The following is a 17,446-nucleotide window of genomic DNA, read 5'->3' as shown; positions in this document are numbered from 1 at the left end:
AGTTGGGGGTGGGGGTGGGGTAGGGAGGAGGAAGCCTTAAAGAACTAGAGGAAAGTTATATGTTTCATTGGTGCTATACTGTACCCTGACTGGTTTGTCTCCTCCCCGTGACCCTTCTGTAAGGGGTTGTCCAACTGTCCACAGGTGAGCTTTGGGTTTCTATTCTGCAGGGGGGGGGGGGGATTAAAAAAAGACATGGATAGCGGGGGAACAGGGCACTAACCCACCCAAAGGGAGGGTGTTGTTTATATTTCCACAGGGAAAGAGGGACCAGACTTCAACCCCGTGCTCCAAGACGTGAATGTAACATTTCAGCTTGAAGCAGGGAACCAGTAGAGCGGTCTGAGGGGCCAGTCAGGCCCCAATTCCAACTACAGGGACAGCTCCCCCACACTCCCCAAGAAGAATTCACTTCAGAGGACAGCACGGAAGCTATAGCTCAGGGAGCGGGACATGTCTGATCAGAGCACACAGGAGCAAAGAAGGGGGAGGGAGAGTAGAGCACATCCTGGCACACCAAGCCTGGAGGACGATATTCCTGCTCAGAGCAGCCAATACACAGAGAGGACCATGGGCCCGGCCCCACCAGGAGACAGGACGTCCCTCACTGACCCGTAGCACTACGGGGGGCAATAATGGAGACACAATGCGATAACTGTGCCTGATCTGACTCCACCACACCGAGGCAAAACACTAAGGGCGTGCAACAGAACAGCATAGGGAGCAATGAAGTCCCCAGGGAATACCAAAAATAGATTGTGGGGCCAGGGTATGGCACCCCATCAGACTTGACTGAAAAACATTCCTAAAGGTCAACAAACAGGCCTGTAACTATCTACAAGTTTTGTTTTCCTTTGTTGCTTTGTTTTGCTCTGTCTTGTTTTTGTGCTTATTATCGTCACTGCTTGTCTATCTAGATAAGATGGACAGCATAAACAATCCGGAGGAGAAAACAACGGGACGGAAGGGTGGTGGTGGTGGGGGACACATGGATACACACACACACACACACACACGGGAGAGGAGGAGGCTGGGGAAAGGAAGTGGGTGTTAACAAACTTGGGACAAGGGAACAAGTCATCCCCTCTTCTAAGCAGCATTCTGGCTGTGTCTTTCCCAAGACAGATCTGTCTGTTCTTCTGGAAGCTCACAGTAGTATATATTCATTCACCTTCAGTTGTCCTTATTATCTAGTTTTCACATGCATATTAAGCTACTGAAAATACCATGGCTTAAGACTAGGTCAGGAGCATCATAATCCTCAAAGTGACAACTCTGCTTTTTAACAGTTAAATCTTTTGCAGCAGATTTGCCCAATGCAATATGTTGTTTTATTTCTTGTCTGCTGCTTCCATGATTGTGGCTAGTGGATCCAAAACAAACAAAATCTGAAACAAAATCCCTGACAACCTACATCTTTGTTTATCAGGTTGTGAGGATTTTTATGTTCTTTATGTGGAGATATAAGCCATATTGAAAGTTGTAGTCTTTTGAACTACATCAATAAATCCTTCAACTCTTTGGAGCCATCTCCTTAGTATGTAAAGCAAGGGTGTGTCATCTGTGTATCAGATGATTGAGCGATTATTTCTCCAATTCCGAGCTGGCATCATAGCAACACGTCCACCACCACAATCGCTTCTCGGCCTTTTGGCCAAGATCAAGTGTAGCAAACCACCACAGTACAACAAAGTGAAAACTATTCTTCCTCAAAGCCATTTGATTCCACCAATCAGATCTTAAAGCAGCCTTATCTCCAGGGAGGGCTGGTTTACTGTCATCTGAAATGGCAGTCAGCCATTATTTCTAGGACTCTTAATGGCCTTTGTATAAAAAGATAGTATCAGTTTATGAAAATTCCCATTCAAATTTTGTTATAGAACTTGTACTACTTTCATTTCATACTTGTTTCTCTTACACTGTTAGATCTTGCCCAGTCCAAGTTCAGTCCATGGGAAGCGTTCTTGATATAAAGCTCTTTCTTACATGCATACGAAGGTCGCAGTTTGTTTCTCTAGACAAACTGACCTAACACACTGGCAGAGGGAACTGGTACACCTCTGTGCAAGAATATACTTATAGCAATCTCAAGAACTGTGTCTGAGTTCTTACCATGTGCTAGGTACTAAACTACAAACACTTTTAACTCCTGTGATCTTCAAGAAATCTGTGAACCAGGTACTTTTTCTATTCCTGTGTTAAATAATAGAATATTCTAAAGACTGCCCTGTCTGAAAGTTTTTGGGACCAGAATAAATAAGATTTAGAAGTTAAAATAGTAAAATGAAATGTTATCATTGTAACACAACTCCAAAGTTTAAAAAAATGACAACAAACAAACAGGAAACCAATATGGGAATATGATTTTTTTATTTAATTTTGTTAAAAATGTATTTGCTTCAAAACATTTTACTTGGAAATTTACTTATTAGGAAGAGTATCAATACAAGCATGAATACATAGTGTATACTTTAACTGTGGGTACAGTCAATGTATTTTAATGCAATACTTCCTTCTGTAACATATCAGCTCATACTATGTTGATACTATAAGGAAGAAATGACCCGGGAGAACTAAGAACCTGGCACCTGTGGCAAGGAAAATAGGGTCCCTTACGGGAGTACAAGAAAAGTGACGAGCGACAAAAACTGCTGTGTTCAAATGTAGGTCTTTTAATACCATTAAAATTCATTTGAGAATACCTTTAGCCAGTTTACATCTTAATGAACATCAGAGAATTCACAGTGGGATTACAAAGCTAGGAATGTAATTTTATCATGGGTTAACAGGAATGAGTCTCATCTCACTCTACACTGTGCAAAGGAGTAAAGGCCTGCCTTTTAGTCATGGCTTGTATCTTATAAGCAAACATGTGACAGTAGCCATGAATCGTATACATGGAGTAAAGCAAATGGACTTTCCATTGAGTCTTAAAGTCTATTCACACCAGAACATTCTTACTGACAGAGAACCATACACATTTAAGAACTATGAAAAGTTCCTTAACAGAGTTTCTAATTTTAGTACCCATCAAAGAATCAATAAAAGCATGTCATCGATTACAGGGACGCTCCTTAAATGTAATCAAATTAAGGTCTTGAACAGAGAGATAAGCCTAAATTCAGTACCAGCACTTCCAAAGGAGAAACTCTACCAATGCCTTGAATAACCAGGGGGATGGATGTGATGTCACAATAACATAGCAGTAAAGAGGGACTCAGAGGTGCCTTCCCAGCCACTCCAAGTAAAGCAGCGCCTCCTTCTAGCATCACACCAGAGCCCTCATCGTGTGAAAGCTGTAATCTTCAGAGCACTCAGCGCTAAACGCACTATACATTCACTTCTTAAAGCGCTCGTGGTTTAAATTCCTGCTCTAGGACACAAGCAACAAAAGAGGAAGTGGCTTTCCTAAAGGACTTCCTCAGTCTCTACGGAAGAATCTGGCATAAAGTAGGCACACAAGAGTTGTTGAAGGAATGAATTAAACTTTCCTTAGGTGGAATACTTGGTATCTTGAGGTTATTTCACGCTAAGTGAAACAAAATCCATTTAACAACTGGCTCTAACATGCAAAAAATGTGCTGTAGTTCACTGTTTTATAATATGTGAAAGTAAAAAGCACTATACTGTATGTGCCTTCACTCCGTGTGGGATGAAAGCAATACAAAAAGCACCCAGTAATACCCTCATAAATGGAACAACCAATGAGAGACCCAACTAGTTCACGCGGGTCTTGTAGGCAAAATGGAAACTCCCAGCTTCTATAAAGAAAGCTCTACTGTTCTCTCACAGGCTGGGAGTCTAAATAATACTTCACAACTCTCAGGACTGTATACATCCATCCCCCTTTTGTCAACCACTACTAGTAGAGAAGGCATGGCAGTTTGCGATCCAATAGCAGCAATTCTTTTTATAAAATTCGACATGTAGAATCATGCCTCGATTAACTTAGAGGGGAGAAAAGGCATTACCAAGGACCTACCATATATTAAGCATTATGTTAAGCTTTGTGGTTATAATGATGATGAGGCTAAAGAATGTGGAATTCACAACCTCATATGGAAATGTGAGCAGTAGGATATCATGGAGGTGGACGATTGTAGAAGAAGCAAAGAGAATCTAATTTTGCATGTAAAGGGCTGGGAAAACACCCTATAGACCCATCACTGTAAGTGAGGGCTACATAGGCCAGCAGTAGGGTGCTGCACTCCAATAGAAGTGAAGGGGTAACGACGTTTCCATGGGACCTAAAGGAAGAGATTGGAGAGTGCATTGGGGAAGTAACCGAAAGTACTGAACATTCACTGTGAAGCTCCAAAAGTGAAAAGGAGCTGGCCGCCTGTGGCTTTCGAATCATACTAAAAATGATTTCAACCTTTCTATTTAAGAAAGCACCAAGGCATTTTCATTGTTTTGTTGTTAGGCGCTGTCCAGTCGAGTCTGACTCATAGCAACCCTACAGGGCAGAGTCGGAATGTCCCATTGGGTTTTCTTCATCAAAAACTTTTCAGAAATGAGATGCCAGGTCTCTTATGCAGAGCTGCTGGGTGGGTTCGAACCACCAGCCTTTTGGTTAGAAGTGGAGACCTTAACAGTTCATATCACCAGGGCTTCTAAAGCTGCTAAAAGTTAAGTTGAATAAAAGCCTTAGCAGTGTAAGGAAAAGTAAAGAAGGCAGAGACAGGGATAAAGAGATTCACCTTATCCCAAAAGAGTCTATCAGGATCTTATATTTATCAAAATAGAACTCAGGGGACAGGTCTGTCACATAACCAGCATAACCAGTCACCCCCACACATCCCTCTAAAACAAGGCAGAACAAGTAAAAATCTATGCAGTTGCTGGTCTTGGAACTCTGGACAGCAGCTGAAGGCTGGAGAGCCAAGGTGAGCCCTGTGCTAAGAAAGCAAGCACAGAGAGTAGGGAAGCACTGATTTGCAAGCCCAGCAGCCTACAGTAGTTATTTTGGGATGATTGCAGACTGCATCCCCAAGCAGGGTGCCAGGCAGGAACAGCAGGGAAAATAAAGACGGGAATAGAAACACTGAGTAAACTGCCCTGGGGTGCATGGCAAGGTGGCCACAGTCCCATAGATTGGGACAGAAGAAGGGAGCAAAGGAACAAATGGAGGAAGAGGGACCTGTCTACCACCAAGAGAGAAGAGTCGGGAGTAGAGTGCATCTTCTGGACTCAGGGTCCATACACGAAGAGTCTTCTATACCCAAGGATAAGACAGATGCCAAGATACATGGAGATCTCTAGGGAACCAGGAGGCAGAAGTGCAAGAGACAAGGACCTTCCTCAAAGCTAACAGAGAGAGCCTTCCCAGTAGCCAGCATCTTAAATTTAGACATCTAGCCTTCTAAACTGTAAGAGAATATGGCTGTCATACCCATCTACTTGCGATGTTTCCATTTTAATAAAGACAGGTACTCTCAATGGGGCAGATGGAGCCAAGTGCTTTTAGACTGGAGGCCACAGGAGCCAGCACCAGCTTCAGAGCTGCCCATCAGCTCACAAGCAAGCCATCATCAGACAGTGTTGGGGCCATTTCGCAGCCAGTGGCTCTGAAGCCAGAAACAGATCTCGTGGGCATGCTGTCTGGAGAACCTTCACATTCCGAAGCAGCAGAAAAAAATCTAGGATGGGAAGGAAGTCTGGGAAATACTGAGTAGCCACCTGAGAGCTGACCCCAGGGCATCACACAGGCCAGTTTAAGGTCAGCCTTCGCAGAGAAGAAACAACGATGACGTATGAACCAGACTTGAAATAGTGTTAAGTACGTGAGCACTGGTCAGGAGGGAGAGAGTTCCTGTGAACTCACATCACAGTGAGGTGAGCACAGCATGGACTGGTGATTATAAACAGCGTGGACATGTGGTAACTGGCAAAAGAGGCTGGGTAACAGAAGCAGGGAGGAGATTTTGTGCCAGTTAGAGCTCTGGGTGGAGGGCCTATTAGCAGAGGTGCATGGCTGGCACACATTCAGGGCTGACAGGAGATCTGTAGTGTGCAATCAGAGACAGCCATGTACAGGGGTGCAGAGAAAGGAGTTACAGCTGGCATTTCTTAGGGACAAAATCCGATACCAAAGTGACACGGTCAATGTCTCTAATAACTGGAGGGAAAAGAACCAAAACCGGTATTAAAAGCAAGCAAGTTCTGTTCTGTAGTGACTAGGCTAGCATCTCTTAGCACTGCCAACTTAGGGCAGTTAGAAGTGAATACGCTGAGGGAAATTCATAGCAATAAATAGCCCCATTAAAAACAAATAACTTCTCCCTAAGAAGGAAGTTTAAGTAGACACACCATAACATCCCCCTACAATATAGACTAAAGAAATTAAGTAAAACACACAAAAAAGAATCACTTTGGATGCTGACACTTCAAATGCAAAGCTGAAGAAACAGACCAAGCACCAGCGAGGCAGAGTGAACAAGGTCAGTGGGAAAGCTGAGATCTGTGGTTGGTCCCACCCTTTGGCAGAGCGACACACAGCCTTCTCAGTTGAGGATGCCAACAGGGCAACTTCCCCAAAACCACAGCCGGAAGCCAAGACAGCAATGCAGGAAAGAAGCATGGTGAGAAGGACTGGAATGCCCAAGAGGGTGACACCATGAACAGGCCCCCTGAGAAACGAGGGGAGCCCGGGGAAAGGCTAACTGCAGTAGTAAGTGAGCTCATTCACTGACTGTCAGGTCAGGAGACCAAAAACGACAGAGAGGTGTGCACATTTGAAGGGGGCAAAGGACACCTAGAGGAAGGTGGGTGTGAGCGTGACTTCAACATGTCCTTGGCAATTGCAGCAAAGAAAGAAACTAGGAACTGGTGCTGAAACTGGTTGGCAGCAAAGGAACCTGCTCATTTGGACCATGGACAAGACATCTGTCACTGAATGTCAACCCACAGAGGAATAGTTAAAAGCTCCTCATCCAAGAACTCAACCAATGCTGTCCATGCTACCCTATCACTTGCACAGGTGTGTCTGTGTATGTGCACTGGTCCAACTCCCCCCATACCAAAAGGCATCTGGAAGAGTGGCGGCTCGGTCCATCCCTCCTCCTTCACTTGCTGTGGACCATCTGCACGTGCATGCAGGCCCCGTGACACCCCTCCTGCACCCTATCTGTTCAGGCACACATCACCAATCTGGGATACCAATAGCCAGTCGGTGCTTGTTCACAGGGTTTGCCTTGCCCACCTGGGCAGCACTGCTAACCTGTGCCTTGGTCCACTCTGCTAAGGCCACACTACTCATTCATGCCAACATGAAAAATTGTCCCCTCGAGTGATACACAGGGACCTTGCATCTCACAAGGGAGAAGGGCCCTGGCCTCTCACCTCCTTGCTCTCCTCTATGCCTACTGACACAGGACCCCCTTGAGGGATCCACCATACCTAGCAGTGAGAGGAAACTGCACACAGCCAACAAGTAGTACCAGAGCGTTATGTGGTCCAATAACACAAACAACAATAATGAAAATAATATACAGAGGGAAACAATATAGAGATAAGCAGCTGAGCTCTTAATACATCAAAATAACACAAAGCCAAATAAGCATACAATTAAAAGTATATCTATAAATAAGTAAAATACATCTTTAATGTCTTAAAGATAGTAGTCAATCACAAATCATACGACGAGATAGGAAAAGATGAGTCAAAGTAACAAATGAACAATGTCTTATCTTACGACTGACCAATTGTCACAGGAACCTTAGATTCTGATCACCAAATAAAAGGTTGAAGAAACAGACTAAACTGGAAGAAGAGATAGAACAAGGCAATGGGAAAGCAGAAATCTGCAACTATTCCAAAGCCTGCACATGCAACATAGTCATGTTGGGAGCTGCTACAAGCATTACCTGAGGTTTTTCTTGAGAAAAACCATCAGAGAAAACACAGCTTACAGCAGAGGTACTGTGTAAAGAGTCCTGAAAAGGAATGACAAGGTAAGCAAGTCATGCACCAGGCCTGAGCCATGCTTGAGATTGACAGACAGATGAGAGTAATACAGTGTTGAAAACAGGAAACCAGTGCAGTGCTGCTGGAACAGAAGCTATATGGGTTGGATTGTACAGACCTTAGAAGAGGACACAGAAATGACAGGGAGGCCACATTTGCTATGCGGCAAAAGAAAGGCTGCCTGTGGTGGGAGTGGTGACACCAGGAAGGAAGGGGGTGTAGAAAGGGAGAACCGATCTTAGGGATCTATGTGTAACCTCCTCTCTGGGGGATGGGCAATGGGAAGGAGGGTGAGGGGAGACGCCGGGCAGTGTACGATAGGATAAAATAATTATTTATAAACTAATAAGGGTGCAGGGGGAGGGGGGAGCAGGGAGGGAGCAGGGAGGGAGAGGGAGGGGAAAAAAGGAAAACAAGCCGATTCCAGGAACCCAAGTGGAAGGTGAATTTTGAGAATGACAAGGACAACGAATGTATAAGAATCCTTTACTCAATTGATGTATGTATGGATTATGATAAGAGTTGTATGAGCCCCAATAAGATTTATTAAATTTAAAAGAAAAAAAGGCTGCCTGTGTGAATTCACAGCTGCTTACCTCCCTCAATAAGACGGTGTCAAAAGCATATGGTTATTACAATTTAGTATTATAAATTAATATAAAGGAAGGACAATAACCTAAAAGGGCAAGTGTGGCAGTTATTTAATCTCCTGTCAACTTTACTGAAGGGGTGATGTCTAGCCTGTCAATCAGGTTGCAGCTTGATGACCTCATTTAGAAGCGTGACAAGAGATAAATCTCTCACTGGAGGCCAGACCCTCTCTCTGTGCCTTCTGTTTCCTGCTGTGGACACTCAAGAGAGCTGGAGGTGACACACGGAGAACCACGCCAGTGCTGAGTGCTTCCACTGCCACTGGATCCACAATACCTTCTACATCCTGGCCTGTCATCTTCCTGCACGTGGCATCAATGCATGTGCTGTGTGAGTCTAAAGAGGAATTTATGAACTAGTATCGGACATATGGGCTAATATTGGACTTACGGACTTGATCTGGACTGGGATGTTTTCTCAATATAGAATTGCTATTTTATATAAAGCTCTTTCTTAAACACAAATGAGTGTCACTGGATTTGTTTCTTTGGTCAACCCAGAGCAACACAGCAATAGATGAAGCTAAGCCCTTATATATCAAAACAAACAAACAAAAACACTTTGTTCAGACAGCAGACAATAACAATGCACACAAAGAGACAGGGCAAGATGGGTCAAACTAATGAGCAAGCCGGAGACAGAAACTGTCTCTAAAGGACAGATAATGCAGCTATCCCATAAAGACTTCAGAATACTAGTATTAAGTCTCCTGAAAGAGATTAAACAAACCACACACGAAAGAAAAATATCTAGGAAATTTCAAGGAATACAAGAATGAAACAAGAAATTCTATTTTAAAAACCAAAAAACCAGGGGATATCGGGTCAAGATGGTGACCAGGTGAGCCGCACATACTGAGGGCTCTTTCGGACAAGGCAGGTTTAGTGTCCAGGTAGCTGAGGGGAAGGGCTCTGGTGAGTGAGAGATCCCCCTGGGACACCACCCCACCCCCACTGGGGCCCCAGTGATCTGGGATCTGATTCTTAGGACATCTCGGCTCATCAGGCTGAGTGACACCAGCGAGCACTGCCTTTGCAGCCACAATCCGCGATTGACCCACCCCACCCCCAGGTCGGGCCTCCACCCCAGCAGCTGCTTGGCCGCACTGCAGAGACACACGCAGCGGGAACCCCTACAGCAGCTGCCCACTTGTGGTACTCCACTAGAAGTTTCCCTTTCTCGCAGTTCCCCTCTCCCCACGTGGCAGGGATCCACCCCTGGGCTCCAGTCCCTTCTTCCATTCACCCAGGGCGCTAGTAACTGAACTGCTATCCATGGTAGAGCTGGCTGGGTGACCTGCACTGGGGACGATCCACCCCCATTGTTGCCCAGGACTTCTCGATCGGTACCCTGGCCTGTCCACCCACTCCAGTCAGCTTTGCTCCACTCCCTACCTAGGAGGCACTCTCTCAGCAGCCAGCCCTCCGGCGCACGCCCACTGCCAGAGCCCATCCCACTTCTACCCATGGCCCTGTGTTTCTGCTGGAGTCACTTCAGGCTGGCCCACGCCACTGTGGTGTCCTGTGGGGTTCCCAGTGCCAGCAGCTCAGAATGCTAAGCCTGCCTGCCCAAGTCCCATGCCACTGAGGAGCCCTGCGCCATTCACAGTGCTGAAGACCCAAAGGATGTGTTCCTGCTGTGGGAGCCAGTTCTGTCCAGTCCCGGCGGCCCAAGCCACTGCGGTACCCTGCTGCATCCACAGTGCCAATGGCCTCTCAAACGCCTTGCGCCCCAGCCGTTCCTACAGGTATAGGAGGGAGGCGTCTCGGTCCCCTTGCGGCCCCAGCCCTTTCTGGCAGGCGCAGGAAGCTTGGTGCGTTTGCCGCCAACGTAGCCTCAGGCTACCAGCTCAACACTACAGGCCTGCAGGAACCTGGGGGAATGCAAACTTGACCTTAACCTCCCTGGCGGTAATCCTGAGTGTGGCTCGGAGTAAGTGTTAACTGTCAGAAGCCGTAACCCTGAGCCACACTCTGGATTACACTGCAGAGAAGTGCCTTAACTACTCCCCAGTTCAGTGGTGTCCTTTGCTGTGATCACAGAGCGATCTGACTTCCTCCCTTCTCTGCGTGTGGTTCAGCTTATACACGAGTCAGTGGTACCCCAGCGAGGTGTAACATCTCGCTGGGGGGCCCCCTGAGGTAACAGGACACAAGTGCCCATTATCTCGCCTGTGATTGCCGTTTCTCCGCTGTTCATTCAAAGCCCCACTGACACTGCAGGACTCTGAATGTTTACTCACATCTAACCAATCAGAGCTGTCCTATGACGTGGACAGTTCCAATTCACAGAAGCACCCGAAGTGATTCACTTACGCTGGCAGCTGAACTGGTAAGGATGTGTCTGTGGCTGCGCTCCGTCTCTCCCCTCTGGTCTCCCTCCTCCCAGCTCCCAGCTAACACATCATGGGAGGGGGGGAGAGGGCAGAATTACCATGAAAGTTCTTTTTCAACGTCTTGATTTTCTTTTATCCTATTAGAAATGTATACTCTTGAACCAAAACAAAAACGCAGGGAATCCAGGACGGATGAACCCCTCAGGACCAGTGGTGAGAGTGGTGATACCGGAAGGGTGGAAGGAAGGCAGGGTAGAAAGAAAAGGGGAACTGATTTCAAGGATCTATATATAACCTCCTCCCTGGGGGATGGACAACAGATAAGTGGGTAAAGGGAGACGTCGGCAGTATAAGATATGATAATAATTTATAAATTATCAAGGGTTCAGAAGGGAAGGGGGAATGGAAAGGGAGGTTAAAACATGAGCTGATACCAAGGGCTCAAGTGGAAAGCAATTTTTTTGAGAATGATAAAGGCAAGAAATGTGCAAATGTGCTTAACACAATGGATGCATATATGGATTGTCCTAAGAGTTGTACGAGCCCCAATAAAATGATTTGTTTTTTAAAATTAAAGAAAATAAATAGATTCTGAATCTTAGTATAAAAGTAGCAAAAATCACGGTCAGAAATAACTCTGTAGGAAACAGATGCTGAAGAGAAACAAAGGGAAACAAAGCATAAGGAGCTGCTGGTGACGTCACTAGGAACACACAGAATGAAAATTCCAGAAGATAGGAAAAGTTAAAAAAATAATCTTCGTAGTAATAATGGCGTAACACTTCCTAAATAATTTAGCCACCACCGGTATCCATGGGGCATACATTCCAAGACTACTGGAATCTTGAAGCCACAGATAGTACTGAACCCTATATAAACTATCTTTCTTCTTATACATACATACCTTTGATAAGGCGTAATTATAACTCAGGCATAGTAAAGAGATTACCAATAAAATGGAGCAAGTATAGTGAGACATGAGATTTGATCTTTTCACTTTAACATTACATTTATGTAAGGTGACCAGAAGTCCCGATTTTTAACAACTTTTCCTGCGCCTCGTGGCATTTAAAAAGTCCCAATTTTTTGAAAGAGTGCACAACAAGCTACCATATACAGTTTTCGGCTGCCATGGGGCTATTTCGCCAGGATATGAGTTTTATCAATGGCGTCCCGCTTTACCAATGTTAAAATCTGGTCACCTTACATGGGACATATCATTTTGGCTCACTTTGATTTCCTCAATGAAAATGATAGAAACTGCTTACACTGACATTTAAGGAAGCACTTTACAGCTTCTCATTGGTATGCTAGCATCACTATCCTTGTGCTGTGGCTGATTAGTGAAAAAAAGGATTACCTGAACACTGCAACATCTTGACAGCTGATCTGTAAAACAAGACTATTAACTGACTAGCAGCAGAAAAATGCAGCATGAACACATCAGACAAAAAGATGGTCCAGGTCCCCTGAGGGACAAAGCAGACGGTGTGAGATTTCATTGTGCTAGCAAAACAATGTGAAATTCAAAATTTAAGAATTGTTTCATTTCTGGAGTTCTCCATTTTCAGTTAAACATAGTTGACCTTACGTCATTCACTAAAACTAAAAAACAAAACTTTGGATAGGGGGGGACTACAATATCACAAAAGATGAGATAATTCTCATGCAAGAATTTCAACAAACTCATATCATAATGAAACTTTCTTAAGCAAAAACAAGAATTTTGAGAGCAGGAGGAGGAATGGAACATATCAGAGACAAAGAACCTACAATAAGATTCACATTACGTTCTTTTTAGAAACTATGCAGGCTAGAAAACAGTCACATGACATACACAAAGTCCTGAACAAAAAGCCTCGCAACTAACGAACACATCTAAGTACAGTTTAGTTTCATTTAAAAATAAGGGGATTTTAGGAAATCTCAAGATAAGCAGAAGAGAATTCCGACCAACCAGATGAGGCTTACAAGGAACAAAGGCGTTTCAGTGCTGTAGTGGGCTACAAGATGGGTTGTGAACACCACAGTCAGCCATTCAAATCCACCAGCCACTCCACAGGATAAAGAAAGATGAGGCGGTCTGCTCCGTAAAGATTCAGAAACCCACACTGGCAGTTACACTCGATGCGACGGAGTCACAATTGCCGAGAGCAGTGAGCGAGTCAGTGAGCTGAGAACAAAGAGCAAAGCAGACAACCTGAAGTGATTCATTACAAGGGAGCAGAAGAGTGAGCAAAAAGGAAGAAGACCCTCAAAAAGATGGACCGATACAGTGGCTGCGACCATGCGCTCAAATCACAATTGTGAGGATGGCGCAGGACTGGGCAGTGTTTCCCTCTTTACACAGGGTGGAGTCAACTTGACAGTAATTAACTACGACATGGAAGGCATCTCTAAATAAATTTACTTAATAAATAGAAACAATGCTTATAGCTCAGAAGAGAAACTGAGATTCAAGTCCATATGTGAGTCAGTGGAGTCCAGGAGTGGTGCAAATGACTAAGCACTAGAATAACCAAAACCTAGTGGTCTGAACTTCCCCAGAAGTACCTTCTTAGACAGCCCTGGTGATCTGCTTCCAAAAGGTCCGTCCTACAAACTCTATGCAGCACTGATGTACTCTATAAGACAGAGTCACTATGAGTCAAGAGAGACTGGACAGCAAATAATAACTGGTTTGGGGGATTTACCTAATTTTATATGTCAGAGGTGAAATCATATTTAAAGGAAGGAAAAGGAGGAATGAAGGAGAGAAAGAAAAAGTATAGACTTCTGAAGAAGACCAATAACTACAAGACCACAAAGATCAATAATTAAAGGGTAGGCCCAGGGAAATGTAAAAGATAAAATCTGCAGCGCAGGTCTGAGACTGGCCTTCATTAGGCACTAGACTAACTCTTTTTCTCTAAAACAGGAAAGATGGGATTCCCTTTTGCACGCTAAGCTTCTAGCTAACAAATAAACTCTCTTTGCCACTTTTGAAAAGAAAAAAAAAAAAAAACAGGAAAGATGAGTAGTTCAAACCGGTAAATAGAAATTGACCCCGGCACACTCAATTTTCTCTGCCTTAGAAGGGCCACATACTAAAGAGGGAACAGAAGGCCTGAGGAAAGTGATGAGGTTTGGATTAGCCACAGTGAAAACAGGGAGCAAGGCCACACTAGTAACAAAAGGGCTTACATTGAAGGGTCTAATAAAGTTGGAGGCAAGACACAGTAACAACTCCATTCGGAAGCGTTGCATACACTTCCAGTGGAATTTAGCAACCCACAAAAGATGTATCATAGGCTTAATTCAATGTCAAGAGCTTGCAGAATGGGGAAGAGTGATTTGAGGAAACACAATGTGAAAAGGTTGATTTTTAGGAGAAACAATAGTCAAGAGAATAATATGACAAAAGCTAAAGAAGGTAAAATGGAGGTATGGAAAAGAAAAATCAACAAAAATAAAGGTGTCAATGAATGACTGAGCTACTGAAGTTTAAAACTTTGGAAAGAGAAGCTTGATTAGGCTTCAAGGTGCCGTCTTGGGAGTAAGGTGCTGGAATATGATAGAGTCGTCAGCACAGAAGCCAAGACACTGCACGGAAAGCATCAAACAAAACATCCCCCGTGATGACAACAGGAGTTGAGGTAGACAGAAAGACTACACGCACGATATCCAGTTAGGTTCCCTGGACTTTGCCACTTATGAACAGTATTAAACACAAACAAATATTACAAGTTCAACACATTATGAACCAATAATGGTGAACGAATCTGATTTTTCATCTTCACTCATAATTTCATAAACCATAGATTTCTTTTAAACAAAATTGGAAGATTGTTTTTAAATTTTATAAAATGTCTACTGGAGTAAAAAGTTTTAATTGCCATTGGTAATTCATGGCAAAATAATTAAACAGATTCCTTTAAGAAATCTCAATATCATATTTTGAAAACAGAATCTGAAGAATCATATTTTTCATCTTGCCTATTTTTAGAACTATATTATATATTCAAAGATATTATGTAATTTAACTCCTGACAAATTCAATCTAGGTAGATCAAAAAATAATCTAAAGTAATAGAAAAACAATCTTTGGAAAACTAAATGGGGGTTCTCAGTATTAGTTACAGGATACCTGCAGTTTAGGCTGACTTAGAATAATACACCTAGCTTTTAAGTAATTAAAGAATCATTCCGTCAATGAGCTAAGAATATATAATGAAAGATATTGCTGACTTTTAAAAGAGGGTTAACTATGCTGGGTATCTTTATATAGTATTGCATTTTCAAAGTCAGTGTCAACATGTTCTCTTTTCTAGAACTTTCCCATTTTATGGGTCTTTTTGTCTGTCTGAAAGTAAGAGTTGAGCTTAAGAGTTATGACAATGCTGAAAGAAATTTAAAATTTGTTTTGCATTTGTTGTATTCCATTCTTGTTCTTTCAGAGGTCCGTCACACACATATACATACTTTTTCAAAATACTTTCCCCTACTTCTCGGAAGTCCAAGGGTTCTTTGTGTGTAAAACAGCTTGCTCCAGAAGAATCATTATCTATTTCATGGTTTTCTGGCTGTCGATTTGCACAATACTTCAATCCCCAGTAACACATTTCTCCAGTGTACATCATAGCCAGCAAATGAATGTCACTAAAAATCCCTGGGGAATCAATTAGGTTGAAAGATTAGAATCTAAAAGTTATTTTTAAAAACCTATTTTTTTAGAAACAATCTTTTTTTCAACATCATTCAGTATTTTCTCATAGCACTGTTTAATCTCTATTTTGTCTATATAAGTAAAATGTCAATCCCCAACACCCCCCTCAAAAAAACCAGTCAGATTTTTAAAAAAGAAATATTTAGAGCAGTGTATCCCTAACTTTTTTGGAGTCTGTAGAACCTCTTTGAGAATCTAACATATGAAAATTCAACTCTAAATACTGTACACATCTCCAGAGTGCTCTCTGATTCCCTGTACCCTTTCTATTAGTGAACTTTGATTTGGAATATATAATGATATTAATGCAAAAGATACAGTTAAATTTCATACTCTCCTTAATGTCTATGGAAACTAAGGTACAAGCCTCATGACCCTAAGACCCCTAATTTTAAATGATCAAAAGTAATAAAATTATATACAAGATAAATATATGAACAGCAGGAGTTTTATAAAAATTGAAAGCATTCTTGTTATTAGGGGAAGAGGAGTTCCTCGTAGAAAAGTCATTAGATAATGAAATATTTTTGGTACACAAAGTACCAAATTTTTACTTCAATAGAATTAGAACCTAGAATTGAAAGAGATTCCTGAGTTACTGGCTCTGCGTAGTCCCCAAACTCTTGAGCCTCAATGTACTAATCTAAAAAATACTGATTCCACATACCCCACTTACCTCTTAAGAGTTTTCTTAAGGGTTACATAAATAAAAATGTACAAAATATTTCAGAAGGAACTATAAGATCCTATTAAAATAAATGACCATTTAACTTATAAAATGCAAAGCAAGTAAAATACAAGAAAATGACTTATTAAAACATATAGGCACTATGTAATTAATAAAGGTTATCTCAATGAATGAATATCATAATCTCAATTACTCTTGGGAAATGGTTATGAGAGAAATAAATCATATCCACTGTCACCTAGTTAATTCCAGCCCACAATAATTCTATTGGACAGAATACAACTGCCCCATAGGGTTTTCAAATTATTCCAGCTAACGCTCAACCTCCCATTGCAATTTCTGAACTCTATTAGACCCTTATGGGTCCATCAATGAAGGACATGTAGTAGGATATTACCCAATGGATGTTAAATGGCATAGTCTTATACTAAGATTTTTATATATAAAGCTAATTTCATTTAATAATAGACATAACATAATTTTTTAAGCTTTATTTTATTCTATGTTCAAAGAACATAAAACTTAGAGAATGAGGAAAGAATACATAACAGTTGAGCCCTGGTGTGTTGTACCTTGGGTCACTCACTGTAAGGTCAGCATTCAAACCACCAGCCACTTCTGGACAGAAAGACCATCCATGCTTTCTGCTCCCGTAATATATAGTCTCAGAAACACACAGGTAGTCGGCTTACTGTTCTTTAGGGTTACTACAAGTCAGAACCAACTCAACAATGGTGTTGAATTGACTAACAGTTGATGTGAGAGATTTCACCCTGCCTCCCCTATTAAATGAAATTAAGCTATGTCTAAGAAGTCACATGGATCGTAACTAACACCAATGCGTAAATCTGGGGAAAAGAAAAGCCACCATCAGCCCTAAGTACTCGTTTGATCTTGTGTTGCCTGGCACACAGCCACACAAGATACCACACACTGGCAACCATCAGTGCTTACAGGACAAGCCCTCTCACGTCGGTATTTATTTTCATTACAGATGATGAAATGAAGGCTCCGTAAAGTTAAAGACCTTGACCAAGATTATAGACCAATTATAGGCCTTGAGGCCTATGATCTTTCTTAACTACTAAGCTACTCTGAACTT

General features: G+C 42.6%; 1 protein-coding gene across 2 annotated transcripts in view; it reads right to left on the bottom strand.

Annotated features, from left to right (window-relative positions):
* Positions 1-2,351: 2,351 nt before the first annotated feature.
* Positions 2,352-17,446, bottom strand: part of RIMOC1 (RAB7A interacting MON1-CCZ1 complex subunit 1) — a 31,495-nt gene continuing 16,400 nt past the window's right edge. For both annotated transcript variants that reach the window (XM_075540978.1, XM_075540979.1), the window contains one exon: positions 2,352-15,599. In XM_075540978.1, coding sequence (XP_075397093.1) covers positions 15,313-15,599 — 287 coding nt within the window. In that variant the 3' untranslated portion in view covers positions 2,352-15,312. The remainder of the gene's footprint in view (positions 15,600-17,446) is intronic.

The sequence above is a fragment of the Tenrec ecaudatus genome, chromosome 2, assembly GCF_050624435.1.
Source record: "Tenrec ecaudatus isolate mTenEca1 chromosome 2, mTenEca1.hap1, whole genome shotgun sequence".
NCBI lineage: Eukaryota > Metazoa > Chordata > Mammalia > Afrosoricida > Tenrecidae > Tenrec > Tenrec ecaudatus.
This window is presented reverse-complemented; position numbering and strand designations above follow the sequence as displayed.